We start from the raw sequence: 18302 nt of genomic DNA, 5'->3' as shown, positions 1-18302 counted from the left end.
GCTCAGTCACTCCCAGTGTGGCAGATGGTAGCTGCCTTTTCCCCTAACCGGGCTGGTTTTCTTCCTCTCTTTTCTAACTGTGTATATGTTAGACTTTACAGCTGATTCAGGTATCCTTGGATATCTTACACTATTTGCTCGCTGTGGCTTATCAGTTAGTTACCCTGGAGGTGTTGTCCAGCTGAGAGCTCTGCTCCACTGTGTCTTGTTACTTCTAGGCCATTGCAGTCATTCTTCATATTAAATTTAATGTTAGTCCATTTATTATTGGATAGAGACAGAAGTTGAAGAGGAGGAGCGAGAGAGAGAGAGAGAGAGAGAGACACCTGCAGCCCTGCGTCACCGCTCACGACCAGGGTCCTCGTGCACTGTGATGTGTGCGTGACCAGGTGCGCCACCGCCCGGCCCCCTTGTCAGCGCTCTTCTTAGTCTCAGGATTCCCACCTCTCTGCTTTTGCTGCCCGTGCGTTCCTGCCCGCTCTCTGCTTGAAGCCTGCTAGAGCCCTTACTGTGCTAACTAACCATAATCGCTTTTTAAAGCGTATTTCCTGATTTCCTGTACGTGGGGTGGCTGCTGTAAGAGAGAGAGAAGCAAGGCAAGAGAACCCGGGCACCGGTGCTGTCCACACTGTCCCGGAGACCCGGCCTGGAGCCGGCGGCATGCAGACCCTGCTCTCTGCCGCTGAGCGGCCGCCCTGACAGACTGCTTGCTTTATACGCCTGGTCTGATCACCTCACCAGCCTTGCCATGACTGGTCCTGGCGCCAGTTCTGCTTATTAACTTGGTGCTTTTGCTTTTAAATGTCCTTTACATTCTTTCCCCTTGATAATAAACCGTGAATACTTGGTTAAAAGGAAATGTGGACACAGGACTAGTGAGACGAGTGTGGGCTGTGGGGAGGTAAGTTTTCAGCTTGTGATTCAGTCTTAGTCTTCTTGGGGCCTGTGTGTCAGGACTTGGATCTGCCCCTCAGGCAAACAGCATGGCCGACTGGGCTGGAGTTGGGATCTGCCCCTCAGGCAGACGGCATGGCCGACTGGGCTGGAGTTGGGATCTGCCCCTCAGGCAGACGGCATGGCCGACTGGGCTGGAGTTGGGATCTGCCCCTCAGGCAAACAGCATGGCCGACTGGGCTGGAGTTGGGTGCTTCTCCAGGTCACTCGGGCCCTGCTGTGATCCCTCCAAGCAGGACTGGTCTGCTTGCCCCTGAGCCAGACCGGTTTGCTCTGAAGCAATTCTCTTCTTTCTCCTGGAAGCTGACAGTGAATGTCCTCTGATAAAGGAGAACTTGGTTGGATCTTGGCGGCAAATCTCATGCCCTGGCAGGACTTTCCTGTGACCGGCTTCCCGTGGAATTTTCCTGGGACGTGACCGCTCAGGCCCCTTCAGCCAGCCATCGACTGCCTGCATCTGACTGTCGCACCCCAGCACGGGTTCTTGGGGCGGTTTCTGCTCCTGAGTCTTTTCCAGGAAGCCCTGAACCCTTATGGCTGTGTGTCTAGTCTCCAGTCATGGGAAGAGTGGCTTTTCCCTCTATCTTTATGACTTACAGATCCAAGAGAGGCTGACTTTTTAAATGTTTATTCATTCCCTTCTGTCGCCCTTGTTTTCTTATTATTGTTGTTGTTGATGTCGTCGTTGTTGGCTAGGACAGAGAGAAATGGAGAGAGGAGGGGAAGACAGAGAGGGGGAGAGAAAGACAGACACCTGCAGACCTGCTTCACCGCCTGTGAAGCGACTCCCCTGCAGGTGGGGAGCCGGGGGCTCGAACCGGGATCCTTGCACTTTGCGCCACATGCGCTTAACCCGCTGCGCTACCACTTGATGAGAAGTTGATTTTTTTTTTTTTTCCAGTCTGTTTTTTCTCTTGTTTATGAGGACAGAGTTGTGATTTCTAGTTTCTTATATGGTAAAGTGAAAACTAGAATTTTTTTTTTTTTTTTACTGGAACGTTGCTCAGCTCTGGTTTATGGTGAAACCTAGGACCTCAGCCTCAGGCTCCTGTGTCTCTTTGCCTAGCCATTATGCTATCTACCCCACCCTTTTCTTCTCTCTCAAGTGCTGCTCAAGAAGTCCGCTCTGCACTTGAAGCCATAAACATAAACGCACCCACATTTTATTTTTTTTTCCCCTTACCTAGGACCGTTACTTGGCTCCCCAGTTCAGGATGTGGCGATCACCGTACATTCACTGACCGTCCATCCCGGCACCTCCACAACCATGATCTCAGCCTGCGTCTCGAGATGTGTACAGAAGGTACGGGGCTGTCTGACTGCCTCGCTCTAAGGAGAGTTGCCTCGCAGCTGCACAGGAGATGACCATGTAGACAGTAGGCTGTGACCACAGAGAAGCCTTTTGTCACTGCACGCTTGCTCTCAGAATAGTGGAGAACAATGTGTTTGAAGAGATCGCTGTAACCACCAGGATATAGCAGGAGTGGTAGTCAGGAAGAGGGAGTTCAGCACAGCTGGCCTGGAGGTCTTCACTGGGGTCCAGCATGGAATGGATCTCTGCCAGTGTGCTTGGGGAAAGGGGAGTCAGAAAGACGCGTCCTTGTGAACCGAGGACTGGTGACATTGCCTTTAGTGGTAAGGAGCAGATGGGAGTGTTTGGAAAGGGAAATGATGAGATCAGTTTGAAACACTTCAGAGCTGTAGGACAGGCACACAGACACTGGCCAAGGCAGCACAGCAGAGCACAAAGTTGGAACTTGCATGACTCACGCAGTGTTGATCAAGGTTTTGTGAATTGCTTTTGTTTCTAATAGATAATTGATTCTAATTTAAAGAGGTTCACATTTTTCCTCTCTCTCTTTCTTTCTTTTTTTAAGGCTCTGAAGAAAGCTGACAAGCAAATTTTAGAGCCCCTGATGAAGCTTGAGGTCACAGTGACTGGAGATTACCTGAGTCCTGTTTTGGCCGACCTGGCACAGAGAAGAGGGAGCATTCAGGAAATCCAGACCCGGCAGGACAACAGAGTTGTCATTGGATTCGTTCCCCTGGCAGAAGTCATGGTAGGTGCCTTGCCACTGGATTTGTTTGTTTGTTTTTAAACCTTATTACCTCTATTTACTTACTAGATAGAGACAGCCAGAAATCAAGGGGGAAGGGGAGATAAGAGACAGAGAGACACCTGCAGCCCTGCTTCACCACTTGTGAACCTTCCCCCCTGCAAGTGGGGATCAGGGGCTTGAACCTGGGTCCTTGTGCACTGTAACGTGTGCGCTTATCCAGGTGTGCCACCACCTGGCCCTGTGAATGGTTTTGTGCCAGGGGTATTGACTCAAGCAAACACAGGCAATCAGTATGTCTGAGGGAGCGTCAGGACTTGGGGTTTAAATCTTTGGGAAATTCAAAAACCACCAGTGTTGGAATTTGCTTCACAAAGTTGAGCCGTACTGGACTCAAATACGGCGCCAGCCTGAACGAGTAGGTTTCCTTCCCAGGCACAAGTTGCTGTTGCTAGATTCTGGTAAGTGTAGCTCTTTCCATCGCTGCTTCTGCTCTGGGACTCTGGGACGGCGCCGAGTGCCACAGAGCCCTAGGAAGGGCAGGGCCCGCCTACCAAAGGCTGGGACCAGGGACTCGGGAATGCCTCTCAAGTTTACCCATGTTACTGTGCGTCTTCCAGATTTCTACCAACACGTTTCCCATGAAAGTTCACAAAGGTGTAGACTGCCTACTTAAAAAAAAATGTAGTGGTCCAGGAGGTGGCACAGTGGATAAAGCATTAGATTCTCAACCATGAGGTCCCAAGTTCAATCCCTGGCAGCACCTGTACCAGAGTGATGTCTGGTTCTTTCTCTCTACCTGTCTTTCTCATGAATAAATAAGTAAATTCTTAAAAAGGAAAAAACGTCATGCAGTAAAAGAAACCTGCAGCTTTGTTCTAACAAGTGCCTTGCTCTGTTCAGGGCTATTCAACTGTGCTGCGGACGCTAACATCTGGCTCAGCTTCGTTTGCCTTAGAACTGTCTAGTTACCAAGCCATGAATCCTCAAGACCAGAGTGCACTGCTCAGCCGGAAAAGTGGTGGGCTCTAAGGTTCCCAGTCCTTGCACCTGGAGAGAAACCGGGAGCACCTGCTACTCGGCTTTATGCAAGATGGATCTGTATTGCTATTTTAGTACAAAGAAGAAAGACAAGAAGTGTGACAGCGTCGGAGATGCCCATCCTAGTCACATAATTCAGTCACACGATTTTCAGGACTTCAAAGTTCCTTTCCCATCATATAATGTGAGCTACAGTTACACTGTGCGTGCGTGTGTGTGTCCCAAAGCACATGTCAGATTTTTATATGAAATGAGTGAGAGTCAGTCAATAAAGACACTTTATTTTAAAGCAGTTTGCATGATTTCAGCATGAAGGTAGCTGCGATTCAGACTGCTCGGAGCCCCCTCCAGTCTTCTGGTGCAGCCCAGCTCGCTCACATCTTGTACTCTTGCTCACAGTGCCCGACATGTAGCTGCGATTCAGACTGCTCAGGGCTCCCCCCCAGTCTTCTGGTGCAGCCCAGCTCGCTCACATCTTGTACTCTTGCTCACAGTGCCCGACATGTAGCTGCGATTCAGACTGCTCGGGGCTCCCCCCCAGTCTTCTGGTGCAGCCCAGCTCGCTCACATCTTGTACTCTTGCTCACAGTGCCCGACATAGAGAGGCTGTGCCGCTATCCCCCGCCTGTGAGCAGAATGGCCTGAATTCAGAATCACTAAAGCAGAGTGCTGATCACAAAAAAAAAGACTTAAGTGGGGGTGGGGGCAGACAGCATAGCGGTGATGCAACGAGACCCACATGCCTGAGGCTCCAAGGTCCCAGGTTCAATCCCCCACACCACCATAAGCCAGAGCTGAGCAGGGTTCTGGTTAAAAAAAAATGTCAGTGGTTTCAAACAGGGTCTCAGGGCTGGCGCGAGAGTGTGAGCTTCATGCAAAAAGACTTTCAGGCCAGAGGCTCCGAGATCCCAGGTTGAATCCCCTATAAGCCGGAGCTGGACAGTGTTCTGGTGTGTCTGTCTGTCTCTCTAGAGCTCTCATTAAATGAATACAGCATTTTAAAAATTATGTTCCGAGTCAGTATGTTTATGAGAAAGGTAACAGGTACCAACATATTTTCTCCTTACAGGTATTTCCTTTTTGGGGGGAGGGGATTTTTAAAATTACTTTAAAAAAAAATTTATTTATAAAGGATCCCAGTCCAAGCCCCCAGTTCCACACCTGTGGGGGCGCGGGGGGGGGGGGAGGCGCTTCACAAGTGGTGAAGCAGGTCTGCAGGTGTCTTATCTTTCTCCGCTCTGTCTTCCCCTCCTCTCTTCATTTCTCTGTCCTATCCAATAAAATGAAAAAACAAAAAAATGGCTGCCAGGAGCAGTGGATTCGGAGTGCAGGTACCAGCCCCAGTGACAAGTCGGGAGGAAAAAAGCTAGATTTGTCCTCACCTGACCATCCTACAGCGGTGAACTGTGAGTCTGTTGTAGGCGTCATTTATGCTCTTGACCTTCTCATCACTCCAAAGTCTCTCACCAACTGCACTTGCTCGAGGCCTAAAATTAAGAGCAGAGGCTATATATGTCACATGCTTTCAGAAGCCCTGGCGCTTTTCCGCCTGGCAGAGAAGGGAAGCTGAGGCTCCCACTCCAGATGTTCCTGGGCCCGTACCATAGTCTCGGTGTGAGGTTGGTTGAGTCCACGTACTCTCCCCACAGACAGGCTTCTCCCCCGAGGACACGCTGTTTCTGCTCCTGAGAACCTGCAGGAAGGTCATGGATTTGACGGCAGCTACGCAGCTTCACTTCACTCCACTGACGGGGACAGGAAGCTCTTATCTTTATTTTATTTATTGACTATTTTATTTTGTGCCTCCAGAGTTCTTGTTGAAGCTTGGCACCTGCATTTTGAATCCACTGTTCCTGGCAGCCATTGGCTTTTTTTTTTTCCCAATAGGACAGAGAAATTGAAGGGGAGAGGAAGAGAGGAAGGTACACACCTGTAGCCCTGCTTCACTACCGCTCATGAAGCATCCCTACTGTGAGTGGGGAGCGGGGGCTTGAACCCGGGTCCTTGCGCACAGCACTATGTGTGCTTCACTGGGTACACCTCCGCCTGGCCTCCTCTTTAATCTTTCTCTAGGGCAGCATTTCTCCTGCAGATATGTTTAGAGTGGTAGCTCACAAGTAAAGGGTGGGTGGAAAATTTTATTCCCATTCCTGACCAGAGGTTCACACAGTGCTTGTCAGTGTCTGTTGACTTTGGGGGATACGATTTTATTTTGGCTTTATTCAAATGTATTTGTACACCAGAACCATTTTTTCCCCTTGATTGCCTGTGATAGTATACAAATGGGAATACCAGTGACTACTTTATTCCTGTCTGCAATATTTATCCTCAGCGTTAGAGAAGAGACCAGGTTAATTTCTTTTTTATAAAATATTTTTCAGGGAGTCTGGCGGTACACAGCGGGTTAAGCGTGTGTGGCGCAAAGCGCAAGGACCAACCTAAGGATCCAGGTTCAAGCCCCCGGCTCCCCACCTGCAGGGGAGTCGCGGTGAAGCAGGTCTGCAGGTGTCTGTCTTTCTTTCCCCTTCTCCGTCTTCCCCTCCTCTCTCCATTTCTCTCTTTCCTATCCAACAATGACGACATCAACTACAACAATAAAAAAAGGGCTACAAAAGAGAAAATAAAAAATAAATAAAAGTTATAAAATATTTTTAAATAGGACAGAGAGAAATGGAGAGAGGACTTGTGAAGCTCCCCCCCTCCCCCGCAGGTGGGGACTGGGGGCCTGAACCTGGGTCCTTGCACAGGTAACATGCTCTCAGCCAGGTGTGCCACCATCTGGCCCCCAGTTAATTATTTTTACAGTAGTTAAAGCTTCATTCTTGGAAAGTGATTTCTATACGGTTCTATCAATTTCTAAAGGCCTAATAGCAAAAGGCATTCTTCAGTGGAAGTCTGATACAAAAGTTGGTGGCCAAGCTGACCGCTGACAGTGGTGAACTACTCTTACTGAAGGGGGTGGGCCAGGGCTGCACACGCACTCCCCCAGGGTGCTGACCCCTCGGCTCCCTAAGGCGACAAGATCTGCTGAGCTGACTAGGACCTTTCCTGCGTGTCTTATACCGAGGTAGATAGAGGTTCTGAAGAGGAGGTCCATTCACACAGTCAGGCGTCTTTTAAGTGTAAAGTGAGTAAGTCCGATGGTACACATACACCACGGAATATTCTGTCTTTCTCTGCGTGCTGTCTGGCTGACTTTGCTTGTGTGGTAAAGTAAAACGATCTACAAAACGAGCTTTTAAACTCCAGAAACAAAACTGGCTTTCAGAAGCCAAGGAGGAGGGTGAGTTCAGGTAAAAGATGATGGTCAGAAAACAGACTGGCCTTGCTCATGACGGGGACTGTCCAGATGCTGGGGCCAGCGAGGGCTCCCCTGGCAGCCTGCCTGCCCGGCCACAGGCTTGACTCAGGTTCCAACCCCAGGCACAGCACGTGACAGAAGCTTCAGTCTGTAGACTATGTAAAGTGGACACAGAATGAGAAAGTCCTGGTGGTGATTGGTTTGAAAGGCTGTGTACCTGAAGCCAGTGTCATGTTAAACCAGTGTTTAAAAGAATGGTGTGTGGGGAGTCGGGCGGTAGAGCAAGGGGTTAAGCGCACGTGGCGCAAAGCGCAAGGACCGGTGTAAGGATCCCGGTTCGAGCCCCCAGCTCCCCACCTGCAGGGGAGTCGCTTCACAGGTGGTGAAGCAGGTCTGCAGGTGTCTATCTTTCTCTCCCCCTCTGTCTTCCCCTCCTCTCTCCATTTCTCTCTGTCCTATCCAACAATGCCGACATCAATAACAACAATAATAATAACTACAACAATAAAACAAGGGCAGCAAAAGGGAATATATAAATATTTTTTAAAAAGAATAGTGTGTGTGTGTGTGTTAGTGAGAGAGAGAGAGAGACAGAGACAGAGCATGCAGTGGAAATGATAAAATCCAAGGGTGGAAGTCCTATAAAGGCAATAATATGGTTTATTTAACAAAAGTTTTAAATGTTTTTGAGGATTTTCATTTTTTTCTTCCTTTCTTTCTCTTTTTCATTTCTCTTTATCTTCTTTTCTTTTTTTTTTCCTTTTCCCTCCAGGGTTATTGCTGGGCTTGGTGCCTACACCATGAATCCACCGCTCCTGGATGCCATTCCCCCCCCTTTTTGTTGTAGCCTCATTGTGGTTATTATTATTGCCATTGTTGATGTCGTTGTTGTTGGATAGGACAGAGAGAAATGGAGAGAGGAGAGAAAGACAGACACCTGCAGACCTGCTTCACCGCCTGTGAAGCGACTCCCCTGCAGGTGGGGAGCCAGGGGCTCGAACCGGGATCCTTCCCCCGGTCCCTGTGCTTTGCGCCACCTGCGCTTAACCCGCTGCGCCCCCGCCCGAGCCCCCATCTTATTTTCTTTTTCTGGAGTTAACCACTAATGCGGTCAAGGCCCCAGCGTCAGAGAAGAGGTTACTGTGTAGTAATATCAGAGGAGACAGTTACTGTGTAGTCATCAAGTGCCGACTCTGATAGGAGGGCAGAGGGAGAAACTCAGAAACGGAGGTCATGTGGGTCATGTGGGTCTCTTCACTCACCGGAGAAGCGCAGCGGGTCCACTTTGTAGTACGTCCTCCAGTCCTCCCCGTAGGTGATGTAGTCCAGGTACCAGGGGGCGGACAGGAGCACCGGGTGGCCGGCTGCCGTGACCCTGGCCTGCTCTTCGGGATAGTCCTTATCTTTCCAAACCTGGACTATCGTGCTGGGCTGGATCTGTTCAGTTACAAATGGCAACACAGGTCATCAGGTGAAGTTGCCACTCAAGGCGCCGGAGCTAGGAAGCTAAGTTCTGCGACTTCTGAGCGGGCATTCTGTCTCTCCTTGTGCCTCAGAGATGGTGCCGGGAGCTGTTTGTCGTAAGCTTAAGGCTGCGTGTTCAGTTCCTGCCGCCTATTTTATAAGGTGCTCAAGTTTCAGTCCCTTTCCTGCCACGCCAATATTGCCCTTGTTTTATCTTTTTTAAAAAAATATTTATTCCCTTTCGTTGCCCTTATTTTTTATTGTTGTAGTTGTTATTGATGTTGTTGGATAGGACAGAGAGAAATGGAGAGAGGAGGGGAAGACAGAGAGGGGGAGAGAAAGACAGACACCTGCAGACCTGCTTCACCGCCCGTGAAGCGACTCCCCTGCAGGTGGGGAGCCGGGGGCTCGAACCGGGATCCTTACGCCGGTCCTTGTGCTTCGCGCCACCTGCGCTTATTAACCTGCTGCGCTACCGCCCGACTCCCTTACTTTTTCCTTTTACCAGAGCCCTCGATCCTCAGCTCTGGCTGACGGAGCTGGGGGTTGAACCCGTGGTGAAAGTGTTTTCGCAGAAAGAACTTACTATGCTACCTCCCACCCCTGTTGGAGTTCCTTGGAACCGTGAGGATGTCACTGGCCTTCCTGGGAAAGCAAAATGCTAAAAGCTGGGCTTGCAGAGTCTGAGTGGCCCCGAAGGCAAAGGAGGGGGACTGGGACTGTGCGGCTAAGTTGCACTTGAAGTGCACACTGGGGACTGCTCACAACTTCACCTCAGCAGCGACAGCCTTGCCTCGTGCGTGTGTGTGTGTGTGTGTGTGTGTGTGCGCGCGTGTGCATGTTGGGCATGTGTGTGCGAGCGTGTCGGGCATGTGTGTGCATGTGCATGTGTGTGTGCGCGCGCGTGTGTGTGCATGTGTGTGCGTGCGAGTGTGCATGTATGCATGTGTTGAGCCCGCGTGTCACCACGTGCAACCCTCACCTTATCTTCGTTGTCGAAGACTTCTTGCCAGACTATGGATTTCTTCCGTTGACTGGCGATGATATTCAGAACCCTGACATTGGGAAGGTGCAGAAAGTCGAGTCAGATCACAGCTGTCCGCACACGCAGAGCAAGTCTCTACCCAAGACCACAGCACCGAGGGCCCTTCCTTCCGCCCCGGGGCAGCTGCAGGAACCGAGGGGCTCACCCAGCGCCTGGCTCTGCGGCTGGCCCAGCGGGAGTGTGACGGTCACTGGCTGAGCGGGCGATGGGTCACCCCGCACCCCCACACATGACGGGGAGCTCTCGGGGAAGCGTCCAGAGAGTGGTGTGTGAGGGGAAGCGTCCAGAGAGCAGTGTGTGAGGGGAAGTGTACAGAGAGCAAGCCTACTAGCATCACGTGTATGAGCTGAAGCTACACTCTAGCCCATGATGTCCCCTCAGTCAGTCAGCTGTTGGCCGTCGGTCCAGAAACAGGATTTTATTAACCCAGTGTCAGGCACTCTGCAGGAGGAGAAAGTCAGAGGCTACTTACTAAGTCTGGGTTTGCCACATGTAGTGGGTGGTAAGCTTCAGCCTAGTGTTTTTATAGCTCAGTTGTTTTTTTTTTTTTTTTCCCTTAAAGAGTATAGCTGAAGAAGCTTAGAAACTTTAGCGCCTGACCTATGCAGATCCCAGCACAGATAGCCATTGTCCACTAGAACTTTCTGCACATGGACATACTCAGATCTGAACTTCCCAACACTGGCAACCAGCTTCATGGACACTCACAATGTGGCTGACATAAATAAGGAATTTAATTTTTCAATTACATTTTCCTCATTTTTTTTTTTTTAGTTAAATACAGAGTCAAACCAAATAATAATGATGATAATAATAATAACAGCTTCTGAGAGTAGGACGGTGGTTTAGCAAGCAGAAAGAAATGACTGAGGTGAGCTGCGTGTGGCAGTGGGTGGCGGTCACTGCTGGCGGTCATGACACCACGCCTAGGCACAGACGGCACAGTCGGAGCCTATAAACCAAGCACCACAGTTCAAACACTGCAGCACAAGAGTCGTGTAAGGTAGGAAGCCAACATGCTGTCGAAGCCAACGGAATGACGTCCAGGGCCGCACGGGCAGGGCTCTCACGCCTGTTGTGCCCACATGACTCAGCTCACCGGGCTGTGGACATGGCTGTTCTTTACACCACGCGCAAAAAATATAGCAGATACGCTCGGCCAAATGCAGAGAGAAAAGTGGGGAGTGGGGGAAGCCTAGTCTAAGCAATACAAGGGCTCTTAGTTCCCTTCTTTTAAAGCTATTTTTCATTTCATGCTTAACATTTTTCTTTTCTTTTTTTAAAAATGTTTTTTTTTAATCTTTTTTTTAGTATCTTTATTTATTGGCTAGAGACATCCAGAAATTGAGAGGGGAGGAGGGAGGAGACAGAGAGGGAGAGAGACATCTGCAGCCCTGCTTCACCACTCGCAAAGCTTTCCTCTTGCAGCAGGTGGGGACCAGGGGCTTGAACCCAGGTCCTTGTGCACTGTGACACGTGCACTCAAGCACGTGTGCCACCACCCAGCCCCCATTTTTTTCTTTATTGGGGGGGATTCATGGTTTACAGTCAATAGTAACACAGAGCAGTTGGTCCACGTGTCACATGTCTCAGTTTCCCATGTGACACTAATGCCCACTAGGTCCCCCTCTGCCATCCTGCCCCAGGACCTGCGCCTTCCATGCCCCAGAGTCCTTGACTTGGGTGCAATACACCAAACAAAAGACACTGATGAAATAGAAAAACAGGGAGACACTTACTTTTCAATGTAGAATGACTCCAGTTTTTTAAAATCTTTATAAAAGCCTCTGCTTCTCATGAATTTTTCGATATCAGGATTGGTCTCCCTTAAACAAAAACAAGTCATCACTTGAGGCGAACGCTCCTCTGACCCACCTCTTAAATCGCCCTGCTTCCCCCACCGTCGTCGGTACAGATGGGAAGCTACCCACGCCTCCTGGAAGGCAGCTTAACTATGAATCACCTCAGCTGGACATTCTGAACTTATTTTGAGCTGCCAAGTTCTACAAGCCGCTTCCCCTGCCTGCCGCCTCTCCTTTGTCTAGAATTTGCTTTCATGGGAGTCACCCCCCCCCACACACACCAGCTGTTTGGCCTCACTGTAGCTTCTCCAGCGTCTGCATTTTCTTCTAAACCTCGCCATTCCTGAAGACTGCCTTCCCGGCCCTCCCTACACGGACACACACCCCCCACACAGCCCACCTCCCCAGCCACTTTGGTCTGTGCGTCAAGCACAAGCACAAGCCGCCCTTCTCCCGCGGGCCGGCTCGGGCCTCAGAGGACAGTCCTACCAGCACTCGGGGTCCACTTCATCGCCTCCCATGTGAATGAACTCGTCGGGAAACACCTTGCTGACTTCTGAGAAGAATCGGGACATGAAGTCGTAGGTCGAATTCAGAGCAGGATTGATGGGTCCAAATGCCCCCGACGGCCTCTCGCCGTCATAACACGGAGTCAGGAGGCCTTTCTGACCTGTGGGAGAGCAGGGCAAGTCTCTTCTGAAGTGGCACTTTCGTCCCAGGTATGGTCTCACTGTGCCCAAGGCATAAGGTTTATGCTGGGGAGCCGGGAAGACTTCTCCCTGGGTCTGTCCCCCGGCCTGTGCTCTCCAACAGCCCGAGTCAGGGGTCCTGGCCGCTGGGCAGCGGTGCACCGGAGCAGGCAGCCAGCAGCTCACCCCTCGGCCATATCTGCCGGTCTCTGCAGTGATGCCACCCACGTTCCCCCCATAGCACCCTCTGCATTTTGCTGGTCCAGCTCTATTCCCAGAGTTTGCTGCTGTTTTGTTTACATTTGTGTTTTTTTTTTTTTTGATAGAGACAGAGAAATTGAGAGAGAAGGGGGAGATAGAAAGGAAGAGAGACAGAGAGACGCCTGCAGACCTGTCACCGCCTGTGAAGCGACTCTTCTCTAGGTGGGGAGCCGGGGGCTCGAACTGGGATCCCAACCAGTCCTTGCGCTTTGTGCCATGTGTGCTTAACCCGCTGCGCTACCGCCCGACTCCCTTACATTTGTTTTTCAGTCATCAAATCCACTGCCTGACAGTTGGTTAGTCCTGACTCCCTGGTTTATCATGGGGAGATGAGGAGGACGTGTTCTCTGACCTGCCCCGTTTAAAAGGGCAGGAGGAGGGTTCACATCCAGGACCCGCCATTGCAGAGAAAGTCCTGGGCGCCCTCCAGAACCTTCTGTTAGTGGCCGCCTATGCCCCAACGAAATGACTTTCCTCCCAGTTTCCCTTCTGTGGATCGGAATATTTCCCTTCCTATCTCAAAACTGTTCCCTCATCATAAGACCTTCCTCAAACCCAATGAGTAAGTCTGCTTCTTCAATTGTGGAGAACGGAGATGGGAGAGAGAGAGGCTGAGAGAGGGAGAGGAAGCACAGCATGGAAGCCTGATGGTGCCTCGAGGCCGGGCTCAGAGTGGGTGCCACACTCGGACCTGGGCGCCACACTTGGCAGAGCAGCACAGCACCGAGCTGCTGCCCGCGGCCCTCAGCCCCGCTAGTCTGGTTTTGTCCTTTAGTGGGAACTGCTGCGAGAAATTCACAGTAGCCAGGGAACCGTGCCCGTCAGTGCAGCTTTCTGGGTAAATCCCAGGCGGCCTGAGCCGGCTTCCAGCCCCTGGGAATGTCAGACGTGCACAACGGCGGCTGGGCTCCCACCGCAACTTCTGAAACACGCGGCTCCCCTTTCCCCCCGGACTCTGCGCACCGCAGCTACTAAACACGCGGCTCACCTTTCCCCCAGGACTCTGTGTGTCCGGGGCTGTCAAACTCCGGCAGGACTCGGATCCCTCGCAACCGGGCGTACTCGATCACCTCCCGGACGTCTGTCGGCGTGTACACGTGAGACGGGGTGTAGCTTCCCTGGAAAAGCCACGCATGTTAAAATCGAGGCACGAAAGCCACCCACAGCGCTGTGGCACGCGGTATCAGACGGCTGCACGGACAGCCGCACAGATAGCCGCATGGACAGCATGTGGGCACTCGGATGTGAGACTGAACCTCCTCCTCCAGTTACCTGCTCTGCCACTCCGTCACTGAGCTCTCAGCAAGGCTTTGGCAGGGCCCAGGCTCGCAGACAGAACTCTCTCTCTCAGGCCTCCTCATTTCAGGACTGCCTGCCCTCCTGTTATTGCAGCTTCCGTGGCCACATGACAGCACAGAAAGAAAAGGCCTCTGACAACTGTGCACAGTCTATGTGTCAAAGGTCACACTTTATTTTTTAATTTTCCCTTTTGTTGCCCTTGTTTTTTATTGTTGTAGTTATTGTTGTTATTGATGTCGTTGTTGTTGGATAGGACAGAGAGAAATGGAGAGATGAGGGGAAGACAGAGAGGGGGAGAGAAAGACAGACACCTGCAGACCTGCTTCACGGCCTGTGAAGCGACTCCCCTGCAGGTGTGGAGCTGGGTGGGGGCTTGAACCCGGGATCCTTAGGCCGGTCCTTGCGCTTTGCACCATGTGCGCTTAACCCACTGCGCTACCGCCCACCTCCCTCAAAGGTCACACTTTATCATAAAGCAAAGCTGTTGTCCTTCAAAGTCACTTTAATTCTATTAGCTTTGGGGCTGGGGAGGCAGCATAATGATTCTGCAAAAAACGACCCTCATTTGGAGGCACCAAAGGTCTGAGACTCAACCCCCGACACCGTCACATACTAGCGCTGAGCAGAGCTCTCGCAGATAAATAAATGAACCTAAACAGACACGTCTGCTTCGGATGGTCCCCCAGGAACAAAGTAATTGTTTTGTTTTGTTTTAAAAAAAACTAACCCTTGTAACTTCTAAAGGCCACTTCACAATTTAGAACTCAATGTTGGCTTTATCTAGAGACAAAGACACACAAGGCTTTACGACCCTGCCTTTCTCGAGGTACTGATTAAAGCGCTTAGCCAGCGCCAGATCACATGTGTCTCCAATTGACACTACACGTGAGGATCCTGTTTGTTAGTTAAATCCGGGAGACAGCAGACTGTGCTTAGACTATGGGGTACAGCCAGGGGGTGCAGACAGGAAGTACAGACAAGGGTGTGGCTTCTTAGGATTCTTATCGTTGTAAATAGGGTGTGGTTTCTTAGGATTCTTACAGTTGTAAATAGCAATGGACAAGAACAAGGAAGAGAAGAGTTATGTCTGCGCTTCTAGAGATCAAAGAGAATTTACACGTCCGGGGCATGGCGGTATGGTGGCACATCACATTATAATGATCGAGGACCTGGGTTCAAGCCCCCAGTCCCCACCTGCAGGGGAAAGCTTCACGAGTGGTGAGGCAGGGCTGCCGGTGTCTCTCTGTCTCTCTCCTGCTCTATCTCCGCCTTCCCTTTCTACTTCTGTCTACATCCAATAAATAAAGGTAATAACAAATTTAAAAACAATAAGATAAAAATTTAAAAACACAGTGTCTGCAGGCAACAGGATGGCTCAGTGGGTAAGGGCACACCCTGCCATGTCCGAGGGTCAGTTCAGTGCTCAGAGCCGCACGGGAGCACTGTGGGAAGAGGACTCTGGGCACTCCATGGATGACAGAGTGGAGCTTTGCTTTGTCCCTCAAAGTCACTGATTAAAAATCGGGCCTAGGAGGCCAGTCAGTCCTACCGTGCGTGTGCAGTCTCTGGGCTCACCCTGGGACTGAAAAACCGGAAACCAAAACCTCTCAGATCTTGTTTATGTATTATTGGGTAGAGACAGAGACGCCAGTCTCTTAGAGACAGACAGAAATTGAGGGGAGAGGAAAGTGGAGGAGAGGGAGAGTGACAGAGAGACACCTGCAGCCCCTGCAGGTGAGGACTGGGGGCTCAAACCCAGATCCTTGTGCATTATTTTATTATATATGTCCTCAACCAGGCGCAAAACCACTCGGCCCCCTAAATTTTCATTTTGTAGACTGACAAGAAAATAAGAGTTATGGCGCATCACTGTTTTATGAGTTGAAAAGGCTTTGCCAGGAAAATTGTAAAAATTTAGAGAACGGGGCTCAGCGGTAACGCAGCGGGTTAAGCGCACATGGCGCAAAGCACAAGGACCAGCCTAAGGATCCTGGTTCGAGCCCCCAGCTCCCCACCTGCAGGGGAGTCGCTTCACAGGCGGTGAAGCAGGTCTGCAGGTGTCTGTCTTTCTCTCCCCTTCTCTGTCTTGCCCTCCTCTTTCCATTTCCCTCTGTCCTAGCTAACAACGACAACAACAATAATAACTACAATAACAACAATAAACAACAAGGACAACAAAAGGGAAAAAGATAGCCTCCAGGAGCAGATGACTTGTAGTGCAGGCACCGAGCCTCAGTAATAACCCTGGAGACAAAAATGAATAAATAAATAAATAGACCACAAACACGGGACTTCCATACTTGAGTGCAACCATGAGAAGCTTCTCAGTTAGTCACTTAAAAAAAAAAATTTTTTTAAGTCTTTTTTAAAATTATCTTTATTTATTGGATAGAGACAGCCAGAAATTGTAGGGGAAGGAGGGAGATAGAGAAGGTGAGAGACAGAGAGACACCTGCAGCCCTGCTTCACCACTTGCAAAGCTTTCCCCCTGCAGGTGGAGACTGGGGGCTTGAACTCAGATCCTTGCACATTGTAACATGTGCTCAACCAGGTACGCCACCACCTAGCCCCTCAGCTAGCTACTTCTAATTCTTCACTCTACTAAGTCAGCTATCAAAGGGGCTCAGCTAGAAACTTCTAAGGAAACTCTCTCTCTCTTTAAAAGATCATATTTATTCATGAGAAATGATAGGAGAGAATGGATCAGACATCACTTGGGTACATGTGCTCCTAGGGACTGAACTCCGGACCTCGTGCTTAAAAGTCCAATGGTTTATCCTTTGTGCCACCTCCTGGACCACTTCTAATGATACTCACTATGAAACATTTTGGTAAACAGATATTTATTTATTTATTTATTCCCTTTTGTTGCCCTTGTTGTTTTATTGTAGTTATTATTGATTTTGTTTTTGTTGGATAGGACAGAGAGAAATGGAGAGAGGAGGGGAAGACAGAGAGGGGGAGAGAAAGACAGACACCTGCAGACCTGCTTCACTGCTTGTGAAGTGACCCCCCTGCAGATGGGGAGCCGGGGGCTCGAACCGGGATCCTTATGCCGGTCCTTGTGCTTTGTGCCATGTGCACTTAACCCGCTGCACTAGCGCCCAACTCCCAGTAAACAGATTTTAATAGTAATAATCACTCACCTTATTGCTTAACTGCGGAAACGTGACGCTCTGGTACGGGAATGACTGGTCATCCACTATGTGCCAGTGCAGCACGTTGAACTTGTTCATGGCCATGGCGTCCTGCGGGGAAACGTGTTCAAGTCACACACAGCAGAAACAACACTCAACCCAGCTTGCGGCTGCACAGTCAGGATGGTCTCTACTTCCATTTAAAATCTCCATTTCAGCAAACAAAGGACAAAGGAGACGTATGAATTCTCTATCTGGCATCTATTACGTGGCCTGTCACTTAAAAAAAACAACAACACTATAGGACTATGAGGATGGAAAGTTAAAAGAAAGTAAGAAGTTCCATTTTTAATACTGGGGGGCAGGAGGAGACAGCATAATGGTTATGCAAACAGACTCTAATGCCCCAGGCTCCAGGTTCAACCCCCCACACCACCAGAAACCCATAAGCCAGAGCTGAACAGTGCTCTGGGGCGGGGGGGGGGGAGGATATGTGATATAAGTGCTGGGGATGTGATATACAATGCGACAACCACATGTTAAAGGCAAGAGAGTTCAGAGTAGACCCTAGGGGTTCTCCTCATTATGCTGCCATGACTCCATCCTGATCTCCCTGGGCAGACGCCCTCACCCATGTGTCCTGGAGCCTCCCCTCCCCAGAGCCCTGCCCCACTAGGGACAGACAGACACAGGCTGGGGGTGTGGGTCCACCTGCCAACACCCATGTCCAGTGGAGAAGCAATGACAGAAGCCAGAACTCCCACCCTCTGCTCCCCATAGAGAATTTGGTCCAGAGGCTAGGCTGTGGTGCAGCTGGTTAAACACGCACACTACAGTGTGCAAGGACCTAGGTTCAAGCCCCTGGTCCCCGCTTGTAGGAGGAAAGCTTCACGAGTGGTGAAGCAGGGCTGCAGGTGTCTCTCTGCCTCTCTCCCTCTCTGTCTCTCCCTTCCCTCTCAATGTATCTTGGTCTTTGTCCAATAGTAAGTAAATAGATAAATAAAAAGAATTTTGGTCCATACTCTCAGAGGGATAAAGAATAGAGAAGCTTTCAATGGAGCGGGTGGGACACGAACTCTGGTGGTGGGAACTGTGTGGAATTGTACTCCTGTTATCTTAACAATCATGTTATTCATTGTTAAACCACTGATAAAATTTAAAACATGTATCTTTTATATATGTTTTTGAGATAATGGTTGCTAACTGACTTGTAATCATTTCACAATGTACAAAAGTCAAACCCTTATACTGT

General features: G+C 50.1%; 2 protein-coding genes across 5 annotated transcripts in view; one reads left to right on the top strand and one right to left on the bottom strand.

Annotated features, from left to right (window-relative positions):
• GFM2 (GTP dependent ribosome recycling factor mitochondrial 2) overlaps positions 1-4341 on the top strand; it is a 40066-nt gene extending 35725 nt beyond the window's left edge. For all 3 annotated transcript variants that reach the window (XM_016186306.2, XM_060201052.1, XM_060201053.1), the window contains 3 exons: positions 2142-2257; positions 2832-3014; positions 3915-4341. In XM_016186306.2, the coding sequence (XP_016041792.2) occupies positions 2142-2257; positions 2832-3014; positions 3915-4043 (428 nt within the window). In that variant the 3' untranslated portion in view covers positions 4044-4341. The remainder of the gene's footprint in view (positions 1-2141; positions 2258-2831; positions 3015-3914) is intronic.
• Positions 4314-18302, bottom strand: part of LOC107522277 (beta-hexosaminidase subunit beta-like) — a 32601-nt gene continuing 18612 nt past the window's right edge. For both annotated transcript variants that reach the window (XM_060201055.1, XM_060201056.1), the window contains 9 exons: positions 17060-17161; positions 13603-13732; positions 12154-12334; positions 11602-11688; positions 9800-9872; positions 8616-8790; positions 5655-5745; positions 5435-5539; positions 4314-4677 (listed from right to left, as the gene is read on the bottom strand). In XM_060201055.1, the coding sequence (XP_060057038.1) occupies positions 4617-4677; positions 5435-5539; positions 5655-5745; positions 8616-8790; positions 9800-9872; positions 11602-11688; positions 12154-12334; positions 13603-13732; positions 17060-17161 (1005 nt within the window). In that variant the 3' untranslated portion in view covers positions 4314-4616. The remainder of the gene's footprint in view (positions 4678-5434; positions 5540-5654; positions 5746-8615; positions 8791-9799; positions 9873-11601; positions 11689-12153; positions 12335-13602; positions 13733-17059; positions 17162-18302) is intronic.

Source organism: Erinaceus europaeus, chromosome 11 (assembly GCF_950295315.1).
Source record: "Erinaceus europaeus chromosome 11, mEriEur2.1, whole genome shotgun sequence".
Taxonomy (NCBI): domain Eukaryota; kingdom Metazoa; phylum Chordata; class Mammalia; order Eulipotyphla; family Erinaceidae; genus Erinaceus; species Erinaceus europaeus.
This window is presented reverse-complemented; position numbering and strand designations above follow the sequence as displayed.